Below are 21042 nucleotides of genomic sequence, written 5' to 3' on the forward strand. Positions count from 1 at the left end.
CACCTGCTCCTCAGACTTTTCCCATTCACTCCAGGGCAGTGGCCTTAAGCCCTTCCCCAGTGAGAGTCTGGGGGGTGGGTATCCTTATCCTGTCTGAGTCAGAAGAATGGGAAGCGCTTGTATCCAAAATCTCCGTGGACCTCACCTTGGGCTTTCCCAAACGTCAGCCAGACTGGAGAGACTCTGCCTTCCTATTCAAATGTGCTTCTCTCTTTGGGTTTTCAGATGAGAAAGAAATCAACCCTCGATTTCCGCCAGTTATTTGCCTCCTTTTCCAGAAGACTCTCACTTTTTCCTTTCCCCCCTGCAGAGCAGCATTGTCCAGGAGGTTGGATTCTGGCTGTGCTATAAATCTGGGTTTGAATCTCAAGTCTTCTTATTTGTTGGCTATGTGACCTTGTCAAATATTACCTGAACCTGCTTCTTCCTCTGTAAAATGGGAAAAATAATGCCAGTCTTGCAGAGGCGTTCCATGAAAATGTACATAAAGGGCCAAGCACATATAAAACTACAGGGCAGGGAGTCCAAAAGCTGGACCCATCAAAAAGTTCAAGATACCACCTCTTCTCCCATCCCAGGTTTTTTACATAAATACTAGTTATTATCTCTTTATCAAAAATAATTTTTAACTTGTTAGGCATCCCCAAGGGTAAGACACATATCTAGTGGAGACAAATATCAATTTTTGAGAATTATATTATTTTGCAATAGACCTCATGTAATATAAGAGTTTACATGAAATTTTCCTTAAAATCTTCTGATTCTTATTAATCTAAGGAAATAACTGGTTAGGTACACAAAGATGTAGAAGGATGATCACTGCAGTATTATTCATGAAAGTAAAGCTTAGAATTAAGTTATAACTATAGAGGATTATAAGATTAAATAAAGCAGAGCAAGTTTTTACAGTAGAGCTCTATGTAGCCTTGAAGAAGATTTTGTAGACATATATTGAATCTCATAGAAAGGTGCTCTTGCTGTAGTAAGTGAATAAATTATAAAATAGCATTATGTGATTCCATTTTTATTACATATATGATAGTGAAAGGGATATATGTTTAATGTTAACAGTGCTTATTTCGATTTGGGAGCATGGATAGCTTTTTACGCATAACGATTTCTAATTTCCCCACAATAAACACATATTATATGTATATAAAATAGGAGAAAATGATCATGTTTCTTAAGAAAACATAGGGGGGTGGCCGGTTAGCTCAGTTGGTCAGAGCGCGGTGCTCCTAACAACAAAGTTGGCGGTTTGATCGCCACATGGGCCACTCACTGTGAGCTGCGCCCTCCACAACTAGATTGAAACAACTACTTGACTTGGAGCTGAGGAGTCCTGGAAAAACACACTTAAAATGAAAAAAGAAAAGTTAAAAAAAAAAAAAGAAAACATAAGGACAAAATGATGTCCAGCTGAAAAACTTAAAATGGCAATCAAAGGCAGTTGATTTTTTAAAATTTGTTTTCACAATAGAAGGGTGTAAATGAAGGGGAAACAGCACCCCTATGGTTTTAGTTTTTTTACTTTTATTAGCATTTATGCGATGCTGAATTTACTTATGTAAACTAAATTTACACAAGTTTTTGTTTCTTCAGTTTCTTCTGGGATATCTTTTTCTTCTGTGCAACCTCCTCTTCCGGTTTAGGAACAATCTGCTCTTTTTCAGTTAGGATCATCTCACTGTGGCATGGCGAGCTCGTGTATGGGTTTACCCTCCCGTGAATTTTGTAAGTTCTGTGCTGCATCTCTGGAGCTTTGTTCCTGGATGTGCTCAGTGGCCAGAGTGTCTACATCTAAACCCTTAAGTTCAGCATTACTCACTGCATTTTTAAGCATGTGCAGCAAAAATTCTGCACTTTTTGGGCCACCGACCCTGCATCCAGCTCCACTGTTTGGCCTGGGCACACCTACCAACTCCACCACTGTAGACGGAATGGCACACATCGCTTCTGTAATGTGCCGTCCTTCAGATACTTGGTGCTTTTCAGATACGCATATCCTTGTTGGCCTGGGCAGATTCACGAGTGTTCTTAAAATGAACAAGAAGATTTGAACCTTTTGAGCTGCATGATTTGGTGGGGTTTTCTGTGAATAGGGAACGATTCTGTCAAGTGAACAGAGAACAATTTTCAGAGGTCATTTCAGGCCGCTTATGGAAAGAACTGTTTTAGTTTTTTTTTCTTTTTTTAGAAACAGCAGATAGCACTATGGCCTCCCCTCAGGTGACTGTTCTGTAAAGCCCAGAGCCTTTTTTCTTGTTCCTACCCCCTGCAGGGTGAGATACTCAAGTCACCAGCCCAGAGAAATAATCCTAATGGCTCTAGGACCTAGTTTTCTGGGAAATGGGCACAGGATAATGCATACAAATCTGTCACTGGAAAGATATCTACCCCTCCTGTGATAAATTAATAAAATAGCCTTCTGATTTAAAAATGTTTCCTGAGAATTTGCCTAGCATGAATAATCCCTGATAAAGTGATAAAATGTCCTAGGTTTAGTAAGAGAAAAAAATAATAATTTAGGGTGTATTACATAAGTCCAAAGTCTAGTTGGGGCAGACAGATATATAAATAACAATTGTAAAATAACATAAGAAAGGTCATAACCAATTTATGGACAATGTGATAATAGCACTTAGATGTGATAACTTAAGGTTTTAGAGTGAATGGGAAATTCACCACCAGGTCAGAGAAAGCATTCCAAAAGGAGGAGGAAACTGTGTCACAGCTTGAAATAACTAAGTATTTGGGCAGAAAGATCAGTTTCTCTTTTTGAAAATCTAATGACCAGACTTTGTACGGAAGGTACCTCAAGGTACTCACAGTCTGCCACACCCAGTGAGCCCATCAGGTTTCCACAGTGAATGCTTGTCAAGGAAGCAGGTTCCGCACATTCGAGATATTTGTAGAAAATTATCAAAATTCCAGGGCTTCATGAAACACTGAAAACAGAAGATCAAGCGCTGCTTCAGCCAAGTGCTTCACTTCTCTCAAACACTTGGAAGTGTTACCTTTTGCTGATTGTGTTACTCAACCTTCTGAAAGTTAATAATTTATGCCACTTTGATCTTTCCAGAGAAAAAAAAATGGAACCAATAATGGCAGGCGAGACAGGACAAGAGGGAAAATGTCAGACAGCGGCCTCCGATTTCTTTTGTGTTTCCAATTTTCTTTAGGTGATCACCAACCTGAATGTTTCCAATACCTACTCTGGTTTTCACCTTCCCCTTGCCTTTTTCGATTTCTCTCCCTCCATCAATTCTCCCGGATTTTCGGGTGTCCTGGCTTAGTAGCTGACCAGTTTCTTTGAAGGCCCTCTTTTCCACATTGCTCCCAGCGCCAACTCCAGCTCTCGCCCGGGAGCTCTCTGGTCTCCGCAGACGCGAGCAGGCTGTGGCTGGGCCCTGCAGCCGCGGACGGAGGGGGCGGGGCCTGGAGGGGAGGCCACGGGTGGAGGGGCGGGGCTGGCCAAGCGGGGCGGGCCGAGCGAGGCTGCGCAAGCGTACTGGGTCCGCCGCGCCGCGCTGCAGCCATGGAGCAGGCACCTCCGGACCTCGAGCGGATTTTGCAGCCCGCGCCTGTAGAGCCGCTGGGCCAACACGACGCTGGACTGGAGACTGCGGTCGGTGAGGAAGCGGAGGGTGCCCAGGACGACGAGCGCCCAGGGGACGGCACGGTGAGGAGAGGGGCGGCAGAGACCGCCCGGCCTGTGTCGGGGCCTAGCGGGCCGGGCTGGGCTAGGCTGGCGGGGACCGGTGGGCTCGGCCGGGAGGCTCCGTGGTGTTGGGAGGCGGGTAGAAAGGCTGGGCCACAAGTACAGTGAGGTGGGGGCGGTTCGTTGGGAACGGGGGGTTCTGAGTAGGGGGTGAGTGCCAGGCGCTGCGGGACCCAGGGAACGTCGAGAGGGCGGCGGCCAAGAGAAGGGAGGATACCTGTGGGTGCGGTTCCGCGGGCGGTGGAGGTCGGCGCCCGGGACGATCCAGGATGGATGGAGCAGGTGAGGCTTTCGGAGGTCGGGGAGCTGGGAGGTTTGGACCTGAAGAGGAACGCTAGTGTTTCTGGCAGTCTGGCCAGGGGTGGTGCGGAGGAGATGGCTTCACAGGCACCGTGGGCGGTGGGAGCGGTGTTTGAGAAGGAAGAGAACGGGGGACTTGAGGAACAAGTCTGAGGCAATAAGGGTAGTTGGCTTGGTGCCACCTTTAGGAAATTGAGGAAAGTGTTAGATTCAAGAAAAGGCACACGTTAAAAAAAACCCGAACATATTTAAACTCCTGATTTGGCTGTAATTCGTGGCTCAGTGCTGTATTTCCCAGTGGAGACTTTTCATAGATATCCCATGTATCTGCTTTGGGAAGCCCCTTTGATAGTTGATGATTTCCATTTGCTTGAGGAAAAGAGAAAATGCATCATTTTTATATTTGGAATTGCTTTCATTCCAAAATGTTTTCACGCATAATCGGTAGACCAGGTTAAACTGAAGCGTTTCAGAAACTCAGTCTAATGCTCCACCTCAGACCCTCCTACTCAGAGTGTGCATTCCTCATCCATTTTGCTGCTTTTTTCCTGGAACAGGTGTTAGTGCTCATATAAAACTGCCTATGATAGATGGATAAAGAAAAGTTAAACTTGTTTGATGAGTGTAACTGGAAAGACTCTTAGCTTCAAATTTAGATACCAGATAGTTGGGAACTTCAACACAGGAGTTGAAGGTTTTGCCTGCTTGGGGAACTGTCGGGGTATCCAGGGTAGCATGAAGGCTTTTTTTCGGTGAATTTTAAGTTTTTCATTTAATTTTTTCCACAATTCTAGAATTGATTGTGGAGAGGTCAGGCTCTCATACTGAATGTGAGAGAAGTATGTGTATTCTGTCGTACATAAATTTGGCTCTTACATGATTTGCTGCTTGTGCAAGTTCCCATCTGTGACTTAGTTTTTCTGTTCTCTTTAAATTGTGAAGTATATCATTAATGCAGAGAAGGATCTTGTAAAATAATTATCAGTTCCTTTGAAACCTGTATGTCCTCCTGGGTTATATCCACTCCCTCCACAAAGAGGTAACCAATATTTTGAATCTTATGTTAACAATGCGCTTGCTTTTCTTTATAATCTTTACCATATGTATCCCTAAACAATGTATTTAATTTTACTTGATTTTGAAATTTACGTAAGTGGAATAATTTTACTATGGCGTCCATTTTTTGCTCAATATTATGGACTTTGGGACCCATCCAAAATGTGACTTGGTGAGTTTATATTCATGGCTTTATAGTAGGCCATTTTATAGATATTCTACAGTTGATTTCTCTTTTCTTCTGTTTTCAGCCATTGGGATATTTATAAGATTCTTGCTATTCTAAAAAATTTACCACTACCATGAACTTCTCCCTGTATATCTCTTGGCTTGAATGTCTAAAGAGTCTAATATAAACTTAGGAGTGGAATTGCTGGATTGTAGGTTAATAGTATGTTCAACCCTAATAGGTAGTGCCAAAATGTTTTCCAAAGTGAGTATACCAATTTATACTCCCATTAGCAGTGTCTCATATTCTCTATCCTTATCAGTACTTAATATTTTCAGAATTTAAAATATTTGCCAATCTCGTGGATATGTGTTAAAGCAATTTTAGATTGTTTCAAAAGATAAGAATCACATCTTTTGTTGGCTACGTCATGAGTTTAATTTTGGTTATGATGATAATTTTTATAATTTTTTGTGAAATAGAGATTTAAGTAGTATCAAGTTGAAACTATAGTATAAAAATCCATTTATGTTCACTTAAAAGTGATTATAAATATCTCATTAAAAACACTTATATATGTTCAGTTTAAGATATGTGAAAACCCAAAGACGCCATCATACAGTAAAAGTTGTAGTTATATAATATTACTTGACTTTTCAGGTACATGTTTATAAATATATGTTCCAAGAAACCATCGGGTAGTGACCAAACTTAGAGGGTTTCCTAAAACACCTCTCTAATTTAGTAATTCATAGCGATACAAGCCATTTGGACAAATATTTCAGAATCACCCAAAATTTAAACACACATATACTTTGTAACTGCCTCCTCCCCCAAAAAAACTCCCCAACCCCTGCCTTAAAAGGTCACGTACTCCTTTTCCCTCTTTCTGGCCTATCCTCTCTTCCACTCCCGTCCATCCCCAGGTGAGAAGTATTGCTATAATTATAGCCGTGTTGCTGCTGTTACTGATAGGAATGTGGTCTGTGCAGAAAGATAGATTTGTTATTTGTGTTGTTATGTACAGCAAGGCTCTACTTTTCATTTGATGTTCAAAATTACCCCCAAAAGACAGGTAAAGATGAAGCAGAGACTCAGAAATAAGTGAATGGGCCAAGGTCACAAGGTAGTCAGTGGCGTGGCTGGGATTTGGGCCCAGGTGTGCTTGGGTTTGAAGTCAGTGCTCTGTCCATATAGCCAAGTGGCTTCATTTCCCCCCAAAAAGTTAAAAATGGTCTTATAAATTGCTCCAATACTGTATTTAAAATTTTCAGTTTAGTTAAGATTAAGTTATGATTTTAAGAAGAAAAAAAGGTGTAAAAGGTGTGTTGATTTATCACGCTGGTTTTCACCAAAAAAGAAGCTCACCTTATTCATCAGCCTTATTTTTAACTCTGCAAAGTTTGAACTGAGAGTAACTTGTACCGTTGTCCTACACCTAGGGGTAGTTGAAACAAGCACTGTCTAAGAGTTGCAAGTCTCTTCTGGTTTTAAACATCACTAATCAGATTCTTTAAATTCTGCTGTAAGCTCTTATTCTGTAGTCTCGTTTTTCTTTCTATGAGTCTTCAGTCCTCTTTCTATTGTGTACTTAGAAGTCTCCTTTCTTTTCCTTTTGTACTTTTTCCCTGTAAGGAAGAATGCATTCTTTTTAAAGTATTGTCAGTTCTATTTAAAGTAATTTAGAAAATGGAAAAACGAGAGAAGAATCCAGTCTCCCAAAAAGTAGTAATTAGTCCTGGCACAAGAGAGAGGAAATAGAAGAGCAGTGGAAGTAAGAATACTTCTGTTTTAGGCTGGAAGATTCCATTGAATTGGCAGTTAACAGTATTTGCCCAGGGAAGAAGATCCCACTGCCTGAGTGATTTTTTTTTCTCTTAGGGAGAGCACTCAAGGCCTGGGAGTGCTGATGGGGGCAGAATGCTTGAGCTGCTCGTGCTAAAAAAATTCTAGACAGTTAGCAACTTCACTGATTGACAGCAGAGAAATGAGTGGAGTAGACCAGAACTGTAAGGTTTGAGGCATTTATGAGTGAGATTAACAAAAAAGGAAAAGAAAATGTATAGGTATAGTTACAGAATTTATCACTTTAGCAGCATATGATTAAATCATAAGAATGTTTTTCTCATTTTCTACTTCAGCAGCTCTCAGATATTTTTGAAGGCAACTCATAGTATAAAATGCATTTTTAGATCTCAATCAGCATACATACACTTTCACATATAAGTGTTGTTTCAAGAAACACTGCTTAGCCATTACTTCATGCAATGCCCTCTGATATTTTTCTGTTGTTTTTTTTTTTTTTTTTTTCATTAAAAACAAATGCTGGTCACAACCCACCAAATTAATTTCATGAACCATGAATGTATTGTGACTCAGTTTGGAAAACTGTTCAAACTTACGTATTGTTTAATTTTAAATAAAAATTAATATTTTCTGAATAGCTGTGCTATTTAAAAAATATATTTTTTATCGCTAAAAAGCACAAGAAAATGGGTCATATAGTATAGGCCTAAGTAAACACCTTTGTTGGGGGCCCTAGTATCAGCTACCTTTGACTCATGTAGACATATCTCCTAAGGGAAGTAGATTCAATGGCTAGTTCTTAAACTTCAGATCTCTGACCTATTTCAGTAATACCACACTTAGAAAAAAAGATTCTAAAGAAGTACACCAATATATCAGCAATGGTTAGTGCTGGGTTGTAGGATATAGGTGATTTCTATTTACTTATTTTTTTTCCTATACTTTTCAGTTTTTGTACATTAAAGATGTATTTTCATAATTAGAAAAACTTAAACCTATAAATAGTAAGTGATAGGTAATACTTGAGCTCTTGCTACGTGCTAAGCAACTTTTAAAACTCTTTATGTGCATCAACTCATTAAATGTTCCCAACAACATTATGAGTTAGGCACTTTTATCCCCATTTTACGGATGAGGAAACTGAGGCAGAGTGGTTAAATAATTTGCCCAGAGTTACACACCTAATCTGTTGCAGAGATGGGATCCAAATTCTGGCCAAGCTGGTCACTGATCTGAGGGAGAATTGATCCTCTTCTAATTACAAACTTTTATATTTTCCTGATTACCTGCTTGGCCTGATGCTACACCAGTTTCCCTTTTGTGTTTGTGTTTGTCCATTTTATAATTTTTATGCCTTGTGTTATGTTTTAAGTCTTTCTCAATTTACCACAGGGAATTTAAAACATTTGCATTTATTATCTTAAGTGGCTTTATTTTCAGTTGGTTTTATTCTGTCATATTGTATTCTTAGTTTAGTTTGTTTTTGAGTATTCCTTTGTGGACCATAATTTCTTTGGTTTTATCCTCTGTAATGATTTGAAGGCATGTACAGGTATCTTTGTTTTTTTCTGCCCCAAAACATAACTGAAACAAATTATTTATGTAAATGTAATGAGCGTTTAAGATTATTTTGAAATAATCTCACTTATAGAAATGATTTCAAATTTATAAGCAACCACAGTACAAAGAACCTTTCCCCCCGAATTTGTGAATAACTTGCTATCATGATACTCCTTCATTTCATCCCTTAAACTTTTAGTATTTCAAGGACAAATAAGGATATTCTCCTATATGACAATACTGCCATCAAAATCAGGAAAATAACATTGATAAATTGCTACTCTCTGTCCTTTGTTTAGAGCAAAATCATTCAGTCCAGACTCATATATTGATTTTAGTTGTATTGTCTCTTTAGTCTGCTCTCCTCTGGAAGAGTTTCTCAGTCTTTTCTCCTAGAAATTTTAGTTTTAGGTTTTATATCTGGTTGTGTGAACCATTTTGAGTTAATTTCTGCATATGGTATGAGTTAAAGGGTCTAAATTGGGGGTGGTGGTGGTGTGTGTGGATATTCAGTTATCCCGGCACCACATGCTGAAAAGATTCTCCTTCCCTTTTGACCTGTCTTGGTGTGTTTGTTAAAACCAATTGACCTTAAATGTAAGGGTTTAGAGTATTTCTAGGTTCTCATTTCTGTTCCACTGGTCACTGTCTGCCCTTTGCCAATACCATACTGTCTTGATTACTTTAGGTTTTTCATAAGTTGAAACCAGATAGTGTAGGTCTTGCAACTTGTTATTTTTCAAAATTGTTTTGGCTATTCTATGTCCTTTGTATTTCCATATAAATGTTAGGAACTGTTTATCAGTTTCTCAAAATATCCTGCTGGGATTAAGTATTTTAAAAAAAATAATTTTTTTTACTTTTCAGTTACAGTTGACATACAATATTATATTAATTTCAGGTGTACAACATAATGATTAGACATTTATATAACTTAGGATGTGATCACCTTGATAAATTCAGTACCCATCTGACAACATACATAGTTATTATAATATTATTGACTATATTTCTTATGCTATACTTTACATCCCCATGACTGTTTTGTAACTACCAATTTGTACTTAATCCCTTCCCCTTTTTTTACTGCCCCCAACCCTCCTCGCAGCTGGCAACCACAAAGATGTTCTCTATGAGTTTGTTTCTGTCTTGTTTATTTTGTTCTTTAGATTCCACATATAGGTGAAATAATATGGCATTTGTCTTTGTCTGACTGACTCCCTTCAGCACAGTACCCTTTAGGTCCATCCATGTTGTTGCAGATGGCAAGATTTCATTTTTTTTTTTTTATGGCTGAGTAATATTCCATTGTATATATTTTGCCACCTCTTTATCCGTTCATCCATTGATGGACACCCAGGTTGCCTCCACATTTTGGCTATTGTAAATAATGCTGCACTGAGTATATGGATGCACGTGTCCCTTTGAAGTAGTGTTTTGGGTTTCTTTGGATAAATACCTAGAAGTAGGATTACTGGGTCCTTCTTTGTCTCTTGTTATAGGCATTGTTTTAAAGTCTCCCCCACCCCATTTTCATGAAATATCTTTTTCCATCTCTTTACATTCAGTCTGTGTGTATCTTTCAATCTGAAGTGAATCTCTTGTAGGCAGCATATGTAAGGGTCTTGTTTTCTTATCCATTCAGCCACCCTGTATCTTTTGATTGGAGCATTTAATCCATTTACATTTAAAGTAATTGTTGATAGATAATGTAGTTATTGCCATTTTATTATTCATATTTTTATTTTTTTCCTTCTTAAGTTCCTTTAACATTTCTTGTATTACTGGTTTGGTGGTTATGAACTCCTTTAGCTTTTTCTTGCCTGGGAAGCTCTTTATCACTCCTTCAATTTTAAATGATACCTTTGCTAGGTAGAGTAATCTTGGTTGTAGGTCCTACCTTTCATCACTTTGAATATTTCAAGTCAATCCCTTCTGGTTTGCAAAGTTTCTGTCGAGAAATCAGGTAACAGTCTTATGGGAGCTCCCTGTAGATAACTAACTGCCTTTCTCTTGCTGCTCTTAAGATTCTCTCTTTGTTTTTAACCTTTGGCATTTTAATTATGATGTGTCTTGGTATGGGCCTCTTTGGGTTCACCTTCTTTGGAACACTGCACTTCCTGGCTTTGTATGTCTATTTTCTTCACCAGGTTAGGGATGTTTTCTATCATTATTTCTTCAAATAGGTTTTCAGTTCTTTGCTCTTTCCTCCTTCTGGTACACTTATAATGTGAATGTTGGTAGGCTTGATGTTGTCCCAGAGGCCCAAAATTACCCAGAGGTAATTTTGTTGAATTCTTTTTTCTTTTTGCTGTTCTGATTGGGTGTTTTCTGCTACCTTATCTTATAAATCACTGATTTGATCCTCTGGTTCATCTAATTTAGTGTTGATTCCCTCTAATGTAGTTTTTATTTCAGTTGTGTTCATTTCTGACTGGTTCTTTTTTTTATGTTTTCCATCTCCATTTTTATGTTTCCTGTCTCTGTTGAAGTTCTCCCTGAGATCATTGAGCATCCTTATAACCATTGTTTTGAACTCTGCATCTGGTAGATTGCTTGTCTCCATTTTGTTTAGTTCTTTTTCCGGAGTTTTGTTCTGTTTTTTTCATTTGGGACATGTTTCTTTGTCTCCCCATTTCGGCTGCTTCCCTGTGTTTTTATGTATTAGGTAGAGTGACTGTGTCTCCTGGTCTTAGTGAGTGGCCTTATATAGTAGGTGTCCTTTGGGGCCCAGTAGTGCAGTCTTCCTGGTCACCTGAGCCAGGTGCTCCAGGAGTGTCCCTTGTGTGGCTTGTGTGTGCCCTCCTCTTGTAGTTGATCCTTGGCTGTCATTTGCACATTGGTGAGAAGGATTGACCCTCGGGCTGACCCAGTGGAGCAGGATTCGCTTTAGCACGACTCTGGTGTCTGCCCAGTGTGCCCTTTGTGTGTGTCATCTGCTGAGGCAGCTGGGTGGTGCTCTAGGATTAAGTATTTTTGAAGGAACAATATGTTAGTATGTTTTATAATATTCAAGCATGTTCTATGCATGATGCTCCTTTGTCATTTATTGTGAAGTCTAAGGCAAATCTGATCTTTTATTCTTTTGTCATGGTCTTGATTCTTATTTTTCTGCCTTACTCTTGTTAGTATTTTTTTTCTTTTTGCTGAAAATGTTTAAATTTTCTAATTCATTACACATGGATTTCAAAAATTTGAAGCCTTAGGGATGGCCAGTTAGCTCAGTTGGTTAGAGTGCATGCTCTTAACAAGGTTGCTGGTTCGATTCCCAGATGGGCCAGTGAGCTGCGCCCTCCACAACTAGATTGAAGACAATGACTTGAGCTGAGCTGCTGCTGAGCTGCTGGTGGGCGGCTGGATGGCTCAGTTGGTTAGAGCACGTGCTCTTAATAACAAGGCTGCTGGTTTGATTCCCGCATGGGATGGTGGGCTGCGTCCCCTGCAACTAGGTTGAAAATGGCAGCTGGACTTAGAGCTGAGCTGTGCCCTCCACAACTAGACTGAAGGACAGTGACTTGACTTTGAGCTGATGGGTCCTGGAAAAAACACTCTGTTACCCAATTAAGGAAAAAAAAATTGGAAGCCTTAGAATTTTTTTCAATCCAGGAAGGATTTTTGTTTATTTTTAATTATATTGATGATGATTATTTCAGTTTCATCTGATTTCTTCTTTAAGAACTTACATTATTTAAATGTTGGTTCTTGGTTTTCCTTTTTTATCATCTTTCATTTCACTTTTTTGGGGTCTTTGTTTCTCGTCATTCTGGCAGAGCTTCTTACTGATTTGGTTTCTTTCTTTTTTTTTTAAACTTTTATTTATTTTAGGTGTGGTTTTCCAGGATCCATCAGCTCCAAGTCAAGTAGTTGTTTCAATCTAGTTGTGGAGGGCACAGCTCACAGTGGCCCACATCGGGATCGAATTGTCAACCTTGTTAAGAGCACCGCGCCCTAGCCAACTGAGCTAAGAGGCTGCCCCTGATTTGGTTTCTTGATTTCATTGATTTCAATGTCAGTTTTACTGCCCAGGTTATATGTTAGTTTTGCTATTTTATTTTTCTGTCTTCTCATTCTTTTCTGAGTTAGCTCCATATTTATTTCATCCTGCCTGCTTTTTTGTTTTTGCCTGTTTTCTTTTAATTTTATCTTTTTCCTATAATTTTCAATATGATACATGTAATATCTTTAGTGCGTGATTTCAATAGGATTAACTAAATAAATTAAAAGCTTATAGACACTCTTACTTTTTTAGTGTACAATCCTAAAAATTGTTATATTAAGGTTAGCCTTCATTTTGTTTTTAATCTTAAAGGGCACCTCAAATGGGCAGTAGCTCCCTGGGGGGGTCGAGAATTCCTCATGCAAGCAGGCAGTGAACTGCGGAGCTCGGGCACGTTAGCTTAGTTATCCGCTCCTTCCTAATGACTGGCATTGTGGATACTCAATAAATATTTAGTTATTGAATTACTAGTTTCTTCTTTTTCCTTTTGTATCACTATTATCTGTTTTACGCGTTTATTGTCTTCACTGTTTGCAACATTTTTAAAACTTAAAATAGATTATATTCATTTTCATGCATTGAATTGGAAACAATTTCATTAGCCCTTTAAATATGTCCATCTTCTACATTTACTTAGTCTTAGGTAGGTATTTAGTCTTAAGTCAGATAGAAAGTAGTGATTCACATCTACATTTGGGACATTACTCCTTTGGATACAAGCAGCATCACTCTTTCTTTAATGATCTTCTTTACTCTTAGGAGAAGTCCGCTTTGAATACATCTAAAATATTGTCTCTCTCTTTAAAACATGTCCCTGGGCTCATCTTCCAGTCATCAGGTCAATGTATTTCTAAACCTGTTGAATGTGTTCTTTTAACAATTATGATATCAGTTGAATTATTCTTGGCACTGTTTGTGCTTTAATATTGACAGTATAAGCGGTTTTATATCATCATTCAAACCCTGATGATATTACTGTGTGCCATTCTTTAGTTTTTATGACAGCCGATTTTATTCTTTTATTTTTTTTCCTTCTGTATAATTGGGTGGCATAACAGGGTGAATTCATGACTCACGTGCATTATCTTTTTGTCTGCGGAGATAATTTGCTTTATTAGTCATGTGCTTCCGGAATTCAGTTAATTTTTCACTGGAGTAGAAGGTGGTAAGTCAAAGTGCTTGGCTCTGGGCCAAAGTTATTATTTGTTTAATATGTATGTCTCAGCCAGTGAGGGTTTCATAATCTTGATGCTGAGTGGTTTGTGCTTATGTAATTTCTTGAGCTTTCTCTTAGTTGAATGATTTTCTCCTGGTCTCTTATTTTATCTCTTAGTTTATAAACATATAACTTACACTTTATAAAAATGTTTTGTTTGATGACTGTATGATTTCTGTTTTTGTTGACATTTGTTCTGTGTCCTTTTCCTTTATTTTCTCTTAGCATTTTTACCTTCTCCATTTTTCTTTAACATTTTGGGGCACTTCCTAAGTGTGCCATCTTTATTCATCACTGATTTATTTATTTATTTATTTTTTAAAAATTTTATTGGGGAAGGGGAACAGAACTTTATTGGGGAACAGTGTGTACTTCCAGGATTTTTTTTTCCAAGTCAAGTTGTTGTCCTTTCAATCTTAGTTGTGGACATTCAGCTTCAAATTGTTGTCCTTTCAGTCTTAGTTGTGGAGGGCGCAGCTCAGCTCCAGGTCCAGTTGCCGTTGCTAGTTGTAGGGGGCGCAGCCCACCATCCCTTGCGGGAGTCAAACCGGCAACCTTGTGGTTGAGAGGATGCGCTCCAACCAACTGAGCCATCTGGGAGCTCAGCGGCAGCTCAGCTCAAAGTGCTCAGCTTCAATTAGTTGCAGGGGGCGCTGCCCAGCATCCCTTGCGGGATTCGAGGAATCGAACTGGCAACCTTGGGGTTGAGATCCTGCGTTCCAACCAGCTGAGCCATCTGGGAGCTCAGCTATTCATCACTGATTTAATTTTTCGCACTACCACATAGCTTATTCTGTTCTCAAAGCACATACCCTTAATTTCCTGTATAAAGTATCAATTTTCTGTGTCAAGTTTTACTACATGCAGCTTTTTCCTTTATGCTTTGGTGCATCCATCTTTATACTTGTGTCTCTTCTTCACAAACTGCCCCCAATTATAAAATAGTACAGTGTTTTCAATTAAATCTCACCTTTGTGAGCAAAGAAGGAAAAAATCCAAAGCACAGCACTTACCATATTGTCTCCCTTTGTCTTCCTTGTTTAGCCTTGGAGTTACATCCAAGGGTATGTGCACGACCCTTCCTCAGTGCCGTTCTTCCCACACATACAATATAGGAACCACCAGTAGTGTGTTTGTTGTGGTTTTTGTTCCTTTTCTCTTTTATGCGTTTGTTTCTTTGTTTTTTAACAGGTAAAGTAAGCAGGTGTGTATAGACCTGGGGATGTTCTAGTGGGAAAAGAAAGATGTCTTCGTTTTTTTGCCCCCTCTTCCGTTTCTCTCTTCTTCTTAAATCCTACTGCTCACTCACAGGTAGAGCCTGCTAAACACTGCCAAAAAGTTTAGGTAAATTTCAAGTTGAATATAAGATGACTCCTGCTATTTTCTTAAAAATTAAACTGCTGCTGAAAATCTTGCTTTTTGGCATATGTATAATGTTTTATTTTTTGGGGGGTGGGGTGATATTTGACTTTGGTAACATAAAAAATTAGATATCCGTATTGAAAATCATTCATTTTTGTATAAAGTGTTTTCAGATTTGTTTTATTTTGCATTTCTATATAGGTCACATATGAAATGTCTACATTTTATTTTAATTTTTGGTCACATATGAAATGTCTACATTTTATTTTAATTTTTTCACCTATTGTCCATGTTTTAATAATTAAATGTATATGATACTATTAAAATAACTTACGGAAAAGTTTAATGTGCGGGGTGGCCGGTCAGCTCAGTTGGTTAGAGCGTGGTGCTAATAACACCAAGGTTGCCGGTTTAATCCCGCATGGGCCACTGTGAGCTGCGCCGTCCTTAAAAAAAAAAAAAAGTTTAATGTGCTACAGTATGCTGTTAAAGACAGGCATATAATTTGCTGCTGTCGTTTAGCAAACCCTAGCAACTTAAGAAATACAAGAAACTAGCTTGAAATATGTGCCAATAATGGATTTTATTATAATAGTTGGGTGGTTGTTTTTTTTCATTACCACCTTAAAGGACTTTTTTTTATTGTTTTTCTTCCATTTGCTTTTGTCCAGATGACAGAAAATAATTTTTGGTTGAAGAAGATAGAAATTAATGTTTCAGAAGCAGAAAAGCGAACTGGAAGAAACGCTATGAACATGCAAGAAACGTATACTGCTTACCTCATTGAAACAAGGTGGGTGATCAGAATTAGGCAGGAAAATTAGGTAGGAAAAGCTTTGGTAGCTATGGATATACGTTCTATTGGATAACGGAATTGTTTACAGGTCATTATCTTTTTAGGGATTGTGAGGTTTTTTTGTTTGTTTCTTTGTTTTTTAACAGGTAAAGCAAGCAGGTGTGTCTTTTGCTAGCATACTTTTTTTTTTTTCTAAACTAAAGTGATGGTTTTAATGGGATCCAGAGATATGGTTACAATTACATAGTCCAACACAAAAACCTGTGGGTGATCTGGAGTTGGAAGGTTACAAAATAATGAGGGTAACACTGGGTATAGAAGAAAAGCTGTTCCAGAACCTCAGGAGGCAGGCTAATGTGGCCTCTCCCTGAGGTCCTGTCTGTGGCCACCCCTGGAGTCCATCTTGCCAAGGCCAAAGCCACCTCTGTCCCCACCACCCTGGCCCCCTTGAAAGCCCCCTGGTCCCCACCTCGGCCTCAGGAGCCACTCTGATCATAGTGTCCTCCACCACCACGATCATCTCCATAGCCACCGCCATGTGGGAGCCTCCTGGGCCTCCTCCGGGGCCGTCTGGTTTAGGGGCCTGACACTGTTTGCATTCATTCCTCCAAGAGAAGTTCATGTTCTCACATGTAGGGTTAGGGCACTTGCAGCCCCCGCTCACCGCTGTCCCCCTCCTGGGGAATCTGCCCCAGCCACCGCCACCTCTGCCGTAGCCTCCACCCTCCACGGCCCATGGGTCCTCTTCACCCTTGGCCTCTATGCCCACTGCCACCACCCCGATTGAAATCTAGTTGGCGAGTAGCAAATGAGACCTTGATAAGATTCCAGAGAATTCTTTACCATCAAACCAGTCAGTAGCCGCTTTAGCAGAAGGGGGGGGTCATCAGATGACACCATTGCTTCTCCCTTCGGCTTCCCATTTCCCTGTCCACATACAGATTAATCATGGGCTGTCCTGTCTTGTTCGTCTTCATAATGCCAATTTGCTTCAAGTAGTCGGCCACAGACTCCGTGGTGACATTCTCGCCCAGGCCCAGATGTTCGTGGTGTCAGAATTGCCCTGTTCAGAGTCATGATGTGATCCATGGTCCTGAGGGCCACCAAATTTATTGAAGCCACCACAGTCACTTCCGCCCATGCCACCTCTGCCTCCACAGCTGCCTCCATGGCCTCTGGGGTCATAGCCACCACTGCTGTGGTTGTAACCACCACCCCGGCCATGGCCCCCCTCCGCCCTGCTGGCCTCCCCTGTAGCCACGTCACCACCAGTCTGGTCCTGACTGCCGTACGGCTCACGCCCCATCCACTGCCCCGGGTGCACTGGTTCTGCCTTCCGTAGCCCTGAGGGGGATTATAGGAGCTTTGCCGCCGTGCATAGCCGTGCTGTCGGCCCCCATAGCCAGGCTGGGGACCCCCGCTTGGGAGCTCCCCATAGTTGCTCTGAGAAGCGCTCCCCTAACTTCCCGAGGTGCTGCTGGCCGGGGCCACGGTAGGAAGACTGCTGCCCGTAAGACGAGGAAGAACGCTGGCCGCCGCCACAGCCACCCGTTGAGCCATATCCCCGGGGAGCTGACAGCGCTACAGCCTGTGTTCTGGGTCCGTCCGCGAGAGCCGTAGCTGCTCCGGCCAGAGTCGGAAGTGTCCGCTGACTGGCTGTCACCACCGTAACTCTCCGTCCATAGTGCTGATGGCTCTGCTGGGAATCGCCCTGTCCAGGGGGCGTGGAGTGGACCCCATAGCTTTGGGTTGCTCGTTGGGTAGAATCGTTTGAGGCCATGGTGGCGCATGCGCCATAGCCCGACGCAGCGAGATTCCACCACCACAGAGCACTGACACCTAGAAGACTACTGTTATACTATGATAGTCTTGGTAGCTACAGGCCGATTCTAACCTACTTGTTCTGTGGTAGAGGGAACATTAATGGAATACTTTTGGGATCTGGAATGTTACTTGCCACATGCTTTGGTGGAGTTCTTGGTGTTATGTACAATCCCTGTGCAATTTTGAGAACAGAGACTAGGTTCTCAGGGGTGTATTAAGTAGACTTAGGTAAGTGGAGATGGTTAACAACGAAATTTAGGAGGAGAATTTAAGTCATTTTAGGAAAGTTGGGAGTTACAGAGAAATTAATGAGAAAACAATGGATTGAGAAACCTTGGGGTAAAATTGATGAGGCAAAATAAATCATGGAGTAAGAAATCAAAACTTACCAGAAAAGTTGTCTTTTACCTCATAAGGAAAAAGTTAAAGGAAGTAGATTGTTTTGTCTGGAGAAAGGCAAGGGAAGGCTCAATTTATTTTGCCAGTTATAAACAGTTTATATAAAGAATATACTCTGCAGACTGAGCAGAAACAACTTAAAATAGATATGAGAGAACTTTTTGATAGCCAGTGAAAATAATAGGACTACCTGACCTAGTTGATAAAGTTTTACCCATGTTTTATTGTAAATATATTTTTAAGAAAAATAAAATTTAAACCCTCCATTTTCATAGGTTTTACCAAAAGTCTCCGAGCTTGGCTTAAGGCTACACTTTTCAACGCTGTCTCCAGGTCTGTGGGTCTATCCAAAATGAAAGTTAAAATCTTGGTGAAATTTGTTTAATCTTCAGACAATTCTGAAAATCCTCCTTGTAAATATAGTTTCTTTTCTCCACCAATAAAAGAAAAGAATCTTTCAAAAACAAGATAAATTTGTGTATAATAGAAATTTTAGGAAAAGAGAGAAGATGTGTCTTTTTAAAATTAGGTCATTTTGTGACTTGTATCACAAAGATTTTTAGGAAGGTGATAAAAAAAAAAAAAAGGCCATGAGAGAGTTTCTTTTTTTTTAAGTTAAATTAGCCCCTTAAGACAAAAAAATCATACTTCAAAAATTAGTGTTAGCTCTAGTTTTCCAAATAAAAATATAAATTTAAAACTAATACGAATATTTTAGTATCTGCCTATTTCTTTAACCCGTTGAGCAATGAAATTACCTGGTGATTACTTTTACTGCTGAAAGAGTATCTTGATTTGCATAATCTGGAATAATTTATAGTTGTTTACTCTTGACTTTGAAATGACTTGAGTATCCTAATTTGAAACTGGAAGTTAGAAGTGTCCATACTTGAGTAACATAGCTAGACTTTGAATACATATTTAGGTGGATCATAAGTAACTGTGTGGTACACAAAAGCATTATTGAGTTGACTTTTATTGTGTTTCATTATAAATTTATTTTAAAACTGGTTCTCAGACTTTTAAATATATAGGAATCACATAGAGAATTTGTTAACAGCTTCAGGGTTTGGATGGGGTCCAGGAATTTACATTTTTAAACCAAAGCTCTAGCTGTTTTTGAAGCAGACGGGCCATGGACCATACTTTTGATTATCTTTTAAAGTACAAAGACTTTAAATTTTAAGAGTCAAATTTAGCTGACTTTTTTCTTTATGATTTGTGTTTTCCCTATTTTAAGAAATTCTTGCCTACTCCATATTATATAGATATTCTCTGAAAATTGCTGTTTTGAGTAGATTATTTTGTAAATACCTCTAAGGTTAACCGACCTTCAACAACTACAGAACGAATTTCTTAATTATATAGGATTCTTGCTGTAATTTAGTGTTATTCAGATAACCTTGGACAATATAAATATTGAGCCTTGATGTTAACTAGAAGTTGAACTTTTATCATATAGCTTACCTACCTTCTCTTTGGATACAAATAGAAAGCCCATTTAGCAATTGCCAATAGTGTTGTAGTTTAGTAGGCTAAGATTGATAAGGCTACAATCACTGGTCACTGGTTTTTAATTTTTCCAGAGATTTTGTGTTTTCCTCTTCGTAGAAGATAAACCCTTTTAAAATAGATAAGAATATGCCTCTTTTAGAATAGGTAAGAATGCCTCGGTGGTTTGGGAGGCAGTATGACATCATTACTTAATTCTCCTAGTAATTTGTAAAACGGGGATGATACTATCTACGTTATTGTGAGGATCATATTAGATGTTGCTTGTAAAACCAATTATGTGCTATTAAATATTTGTTAAGTGATTGAACACATGGGGTAGTTTTGTGGTCTGTTTTTAGTCTGTTTCCAATGACTAGATCCTGCTTTAAGTGGCCTTTTTTCTTTTGAACACTTAGCAGGTCTTCTAGGTGTACTGCTTATAGCCTTTGTTTATCTACTTATTAGTAAGATATGGGTTCTGTTGGTAATGATTTTGAATAATTTGAAATTTGATATGAACCTAGATATTTTTTTCCACTGAAGTTGAAAATCTGAATTAGAATAGTATTAATCATAGTTAATGGTTAGGTCAACTCTTTAAAATGAATTACGGTTTAATAATCCATCATTTTTGCCATTGGAGCCATTTGTGCATTTTGAATTTTAAAATTTGTTTCTTTTTATTAATAGTCAATAAAAAAATTTAGTGGCAAACTTAATATATAAATAATGAAAACATTGACTCTTTTGTGCTGAATATGACACAGTAGATACTCATATACTTTCTCAAGACTTTATTCCGAGACTGATTTAGCTTCTGTCCTTTCATGCCCTAATGTACAAATGCAATTGTGATTATATGCATGTTTCTTGAAGGGCCTGTACGTTATTGTCAATCAGACAATTGAAAAATAAGAAGGTCCCGATAATGTTAAGAAAACTTATGCTTTCTAACAGTGATTATGCTAGCAGAAATCTTAAATAGTCAAGATAATTTCAAATATACTGTATATGATTTTACCCTAACTTCCCCCAACTATAAGTTGAACTTATATGGGTGAGACGTGGCATTGCCTGCAGCTCTTTACATTAAAGGTAGGACTAGAGATGAATTTTTACATCTTTTACCCCCCAGAGTTAATTAACATTTTGTTTTGTGGATATTTCCTGGTTCTTGGATGCATCCGATTCATTTATAACCTCGAACCAAGATTTTTGCAGTATCTTGGTCTTCGGCACGAATGTTGTTCTCGCATTAAGTGACAGAAGTGCAATTAAAAATACTTTTTATTTAATGCAACAGAAGCTAAGCCAGATTTTACTATAGTATAAAATCAATTCT

At 39.0% G+C, this 21042-nt stretch overlaps 2 protein-coding genes and 1 pseudogene across 2 annotated transcripts in view; 1 reads left to right on the plus strand and 2 right to left on the minus strand.

Moving 5' to 3' along the window:
• Window positions 1-1511: 1511 nt before the first annotated feature.
• Window positions 1512-5912, minus strand: LOC109442786 (uncharacterized). The gene is made up of 5 exons (XM_088794354.1): window positions 5895-5912; window positions 3682-4203; window positions 3216-3623; window positions 2830-2948; window positions 1512-2111 (listed from the first exon to the last, which is right to left on the minus strand). The coding sequence occupies exons 1-5, from the start codon at window positions 5910-5912 to the stop codon at window positions 1685-1687; spliced, it is 1494 nt and encodes a 497-aa protein (XP_088650480.1). The 3' UTR covers window positions 1512-1684.
• SNX4 (sorting nexin 4) overlaps window positions 3498-21042 on the plus strand; it is a 56257-nt gene continuing 38712 nt past the window's right edge. Inside the window, exons 1-2 of the mRNA XM_019723690.3 lie at window positions 3498-3682; window positions 15859-15980. Of these exons, the coding sequence (XP_019579249.2) occupies window positions 3539-3682; window positions 15859-15980 (266 nt within the window). The 5' untranslated portion in view covers window positions 3498-3538. The remainder of the gene's footprint in view (window positions 3683-15858; window positions 15981-21042) is intronic.
• LOC109443380 (RNA-binding protein FUS pseudogene) lies at window positions 16049-18604 on the minus strand (annotated as a pseudogene).

The sequence above is a fragment of the Rhinolophus sinicus genome, chromosome 17, assembly GCF_057876585.1.
Source record: "Rhinolophus sinicus isolate RSI-liver-muscle chromosome 17, RSI-T2T, whole genome shotgun sequence".
NCBI lineage: Eukaryota > Metazoa > Chordata > Mammalia > Chiroptera > Rhinolophidae > Rhinolophus > Rhinolophus sinicus.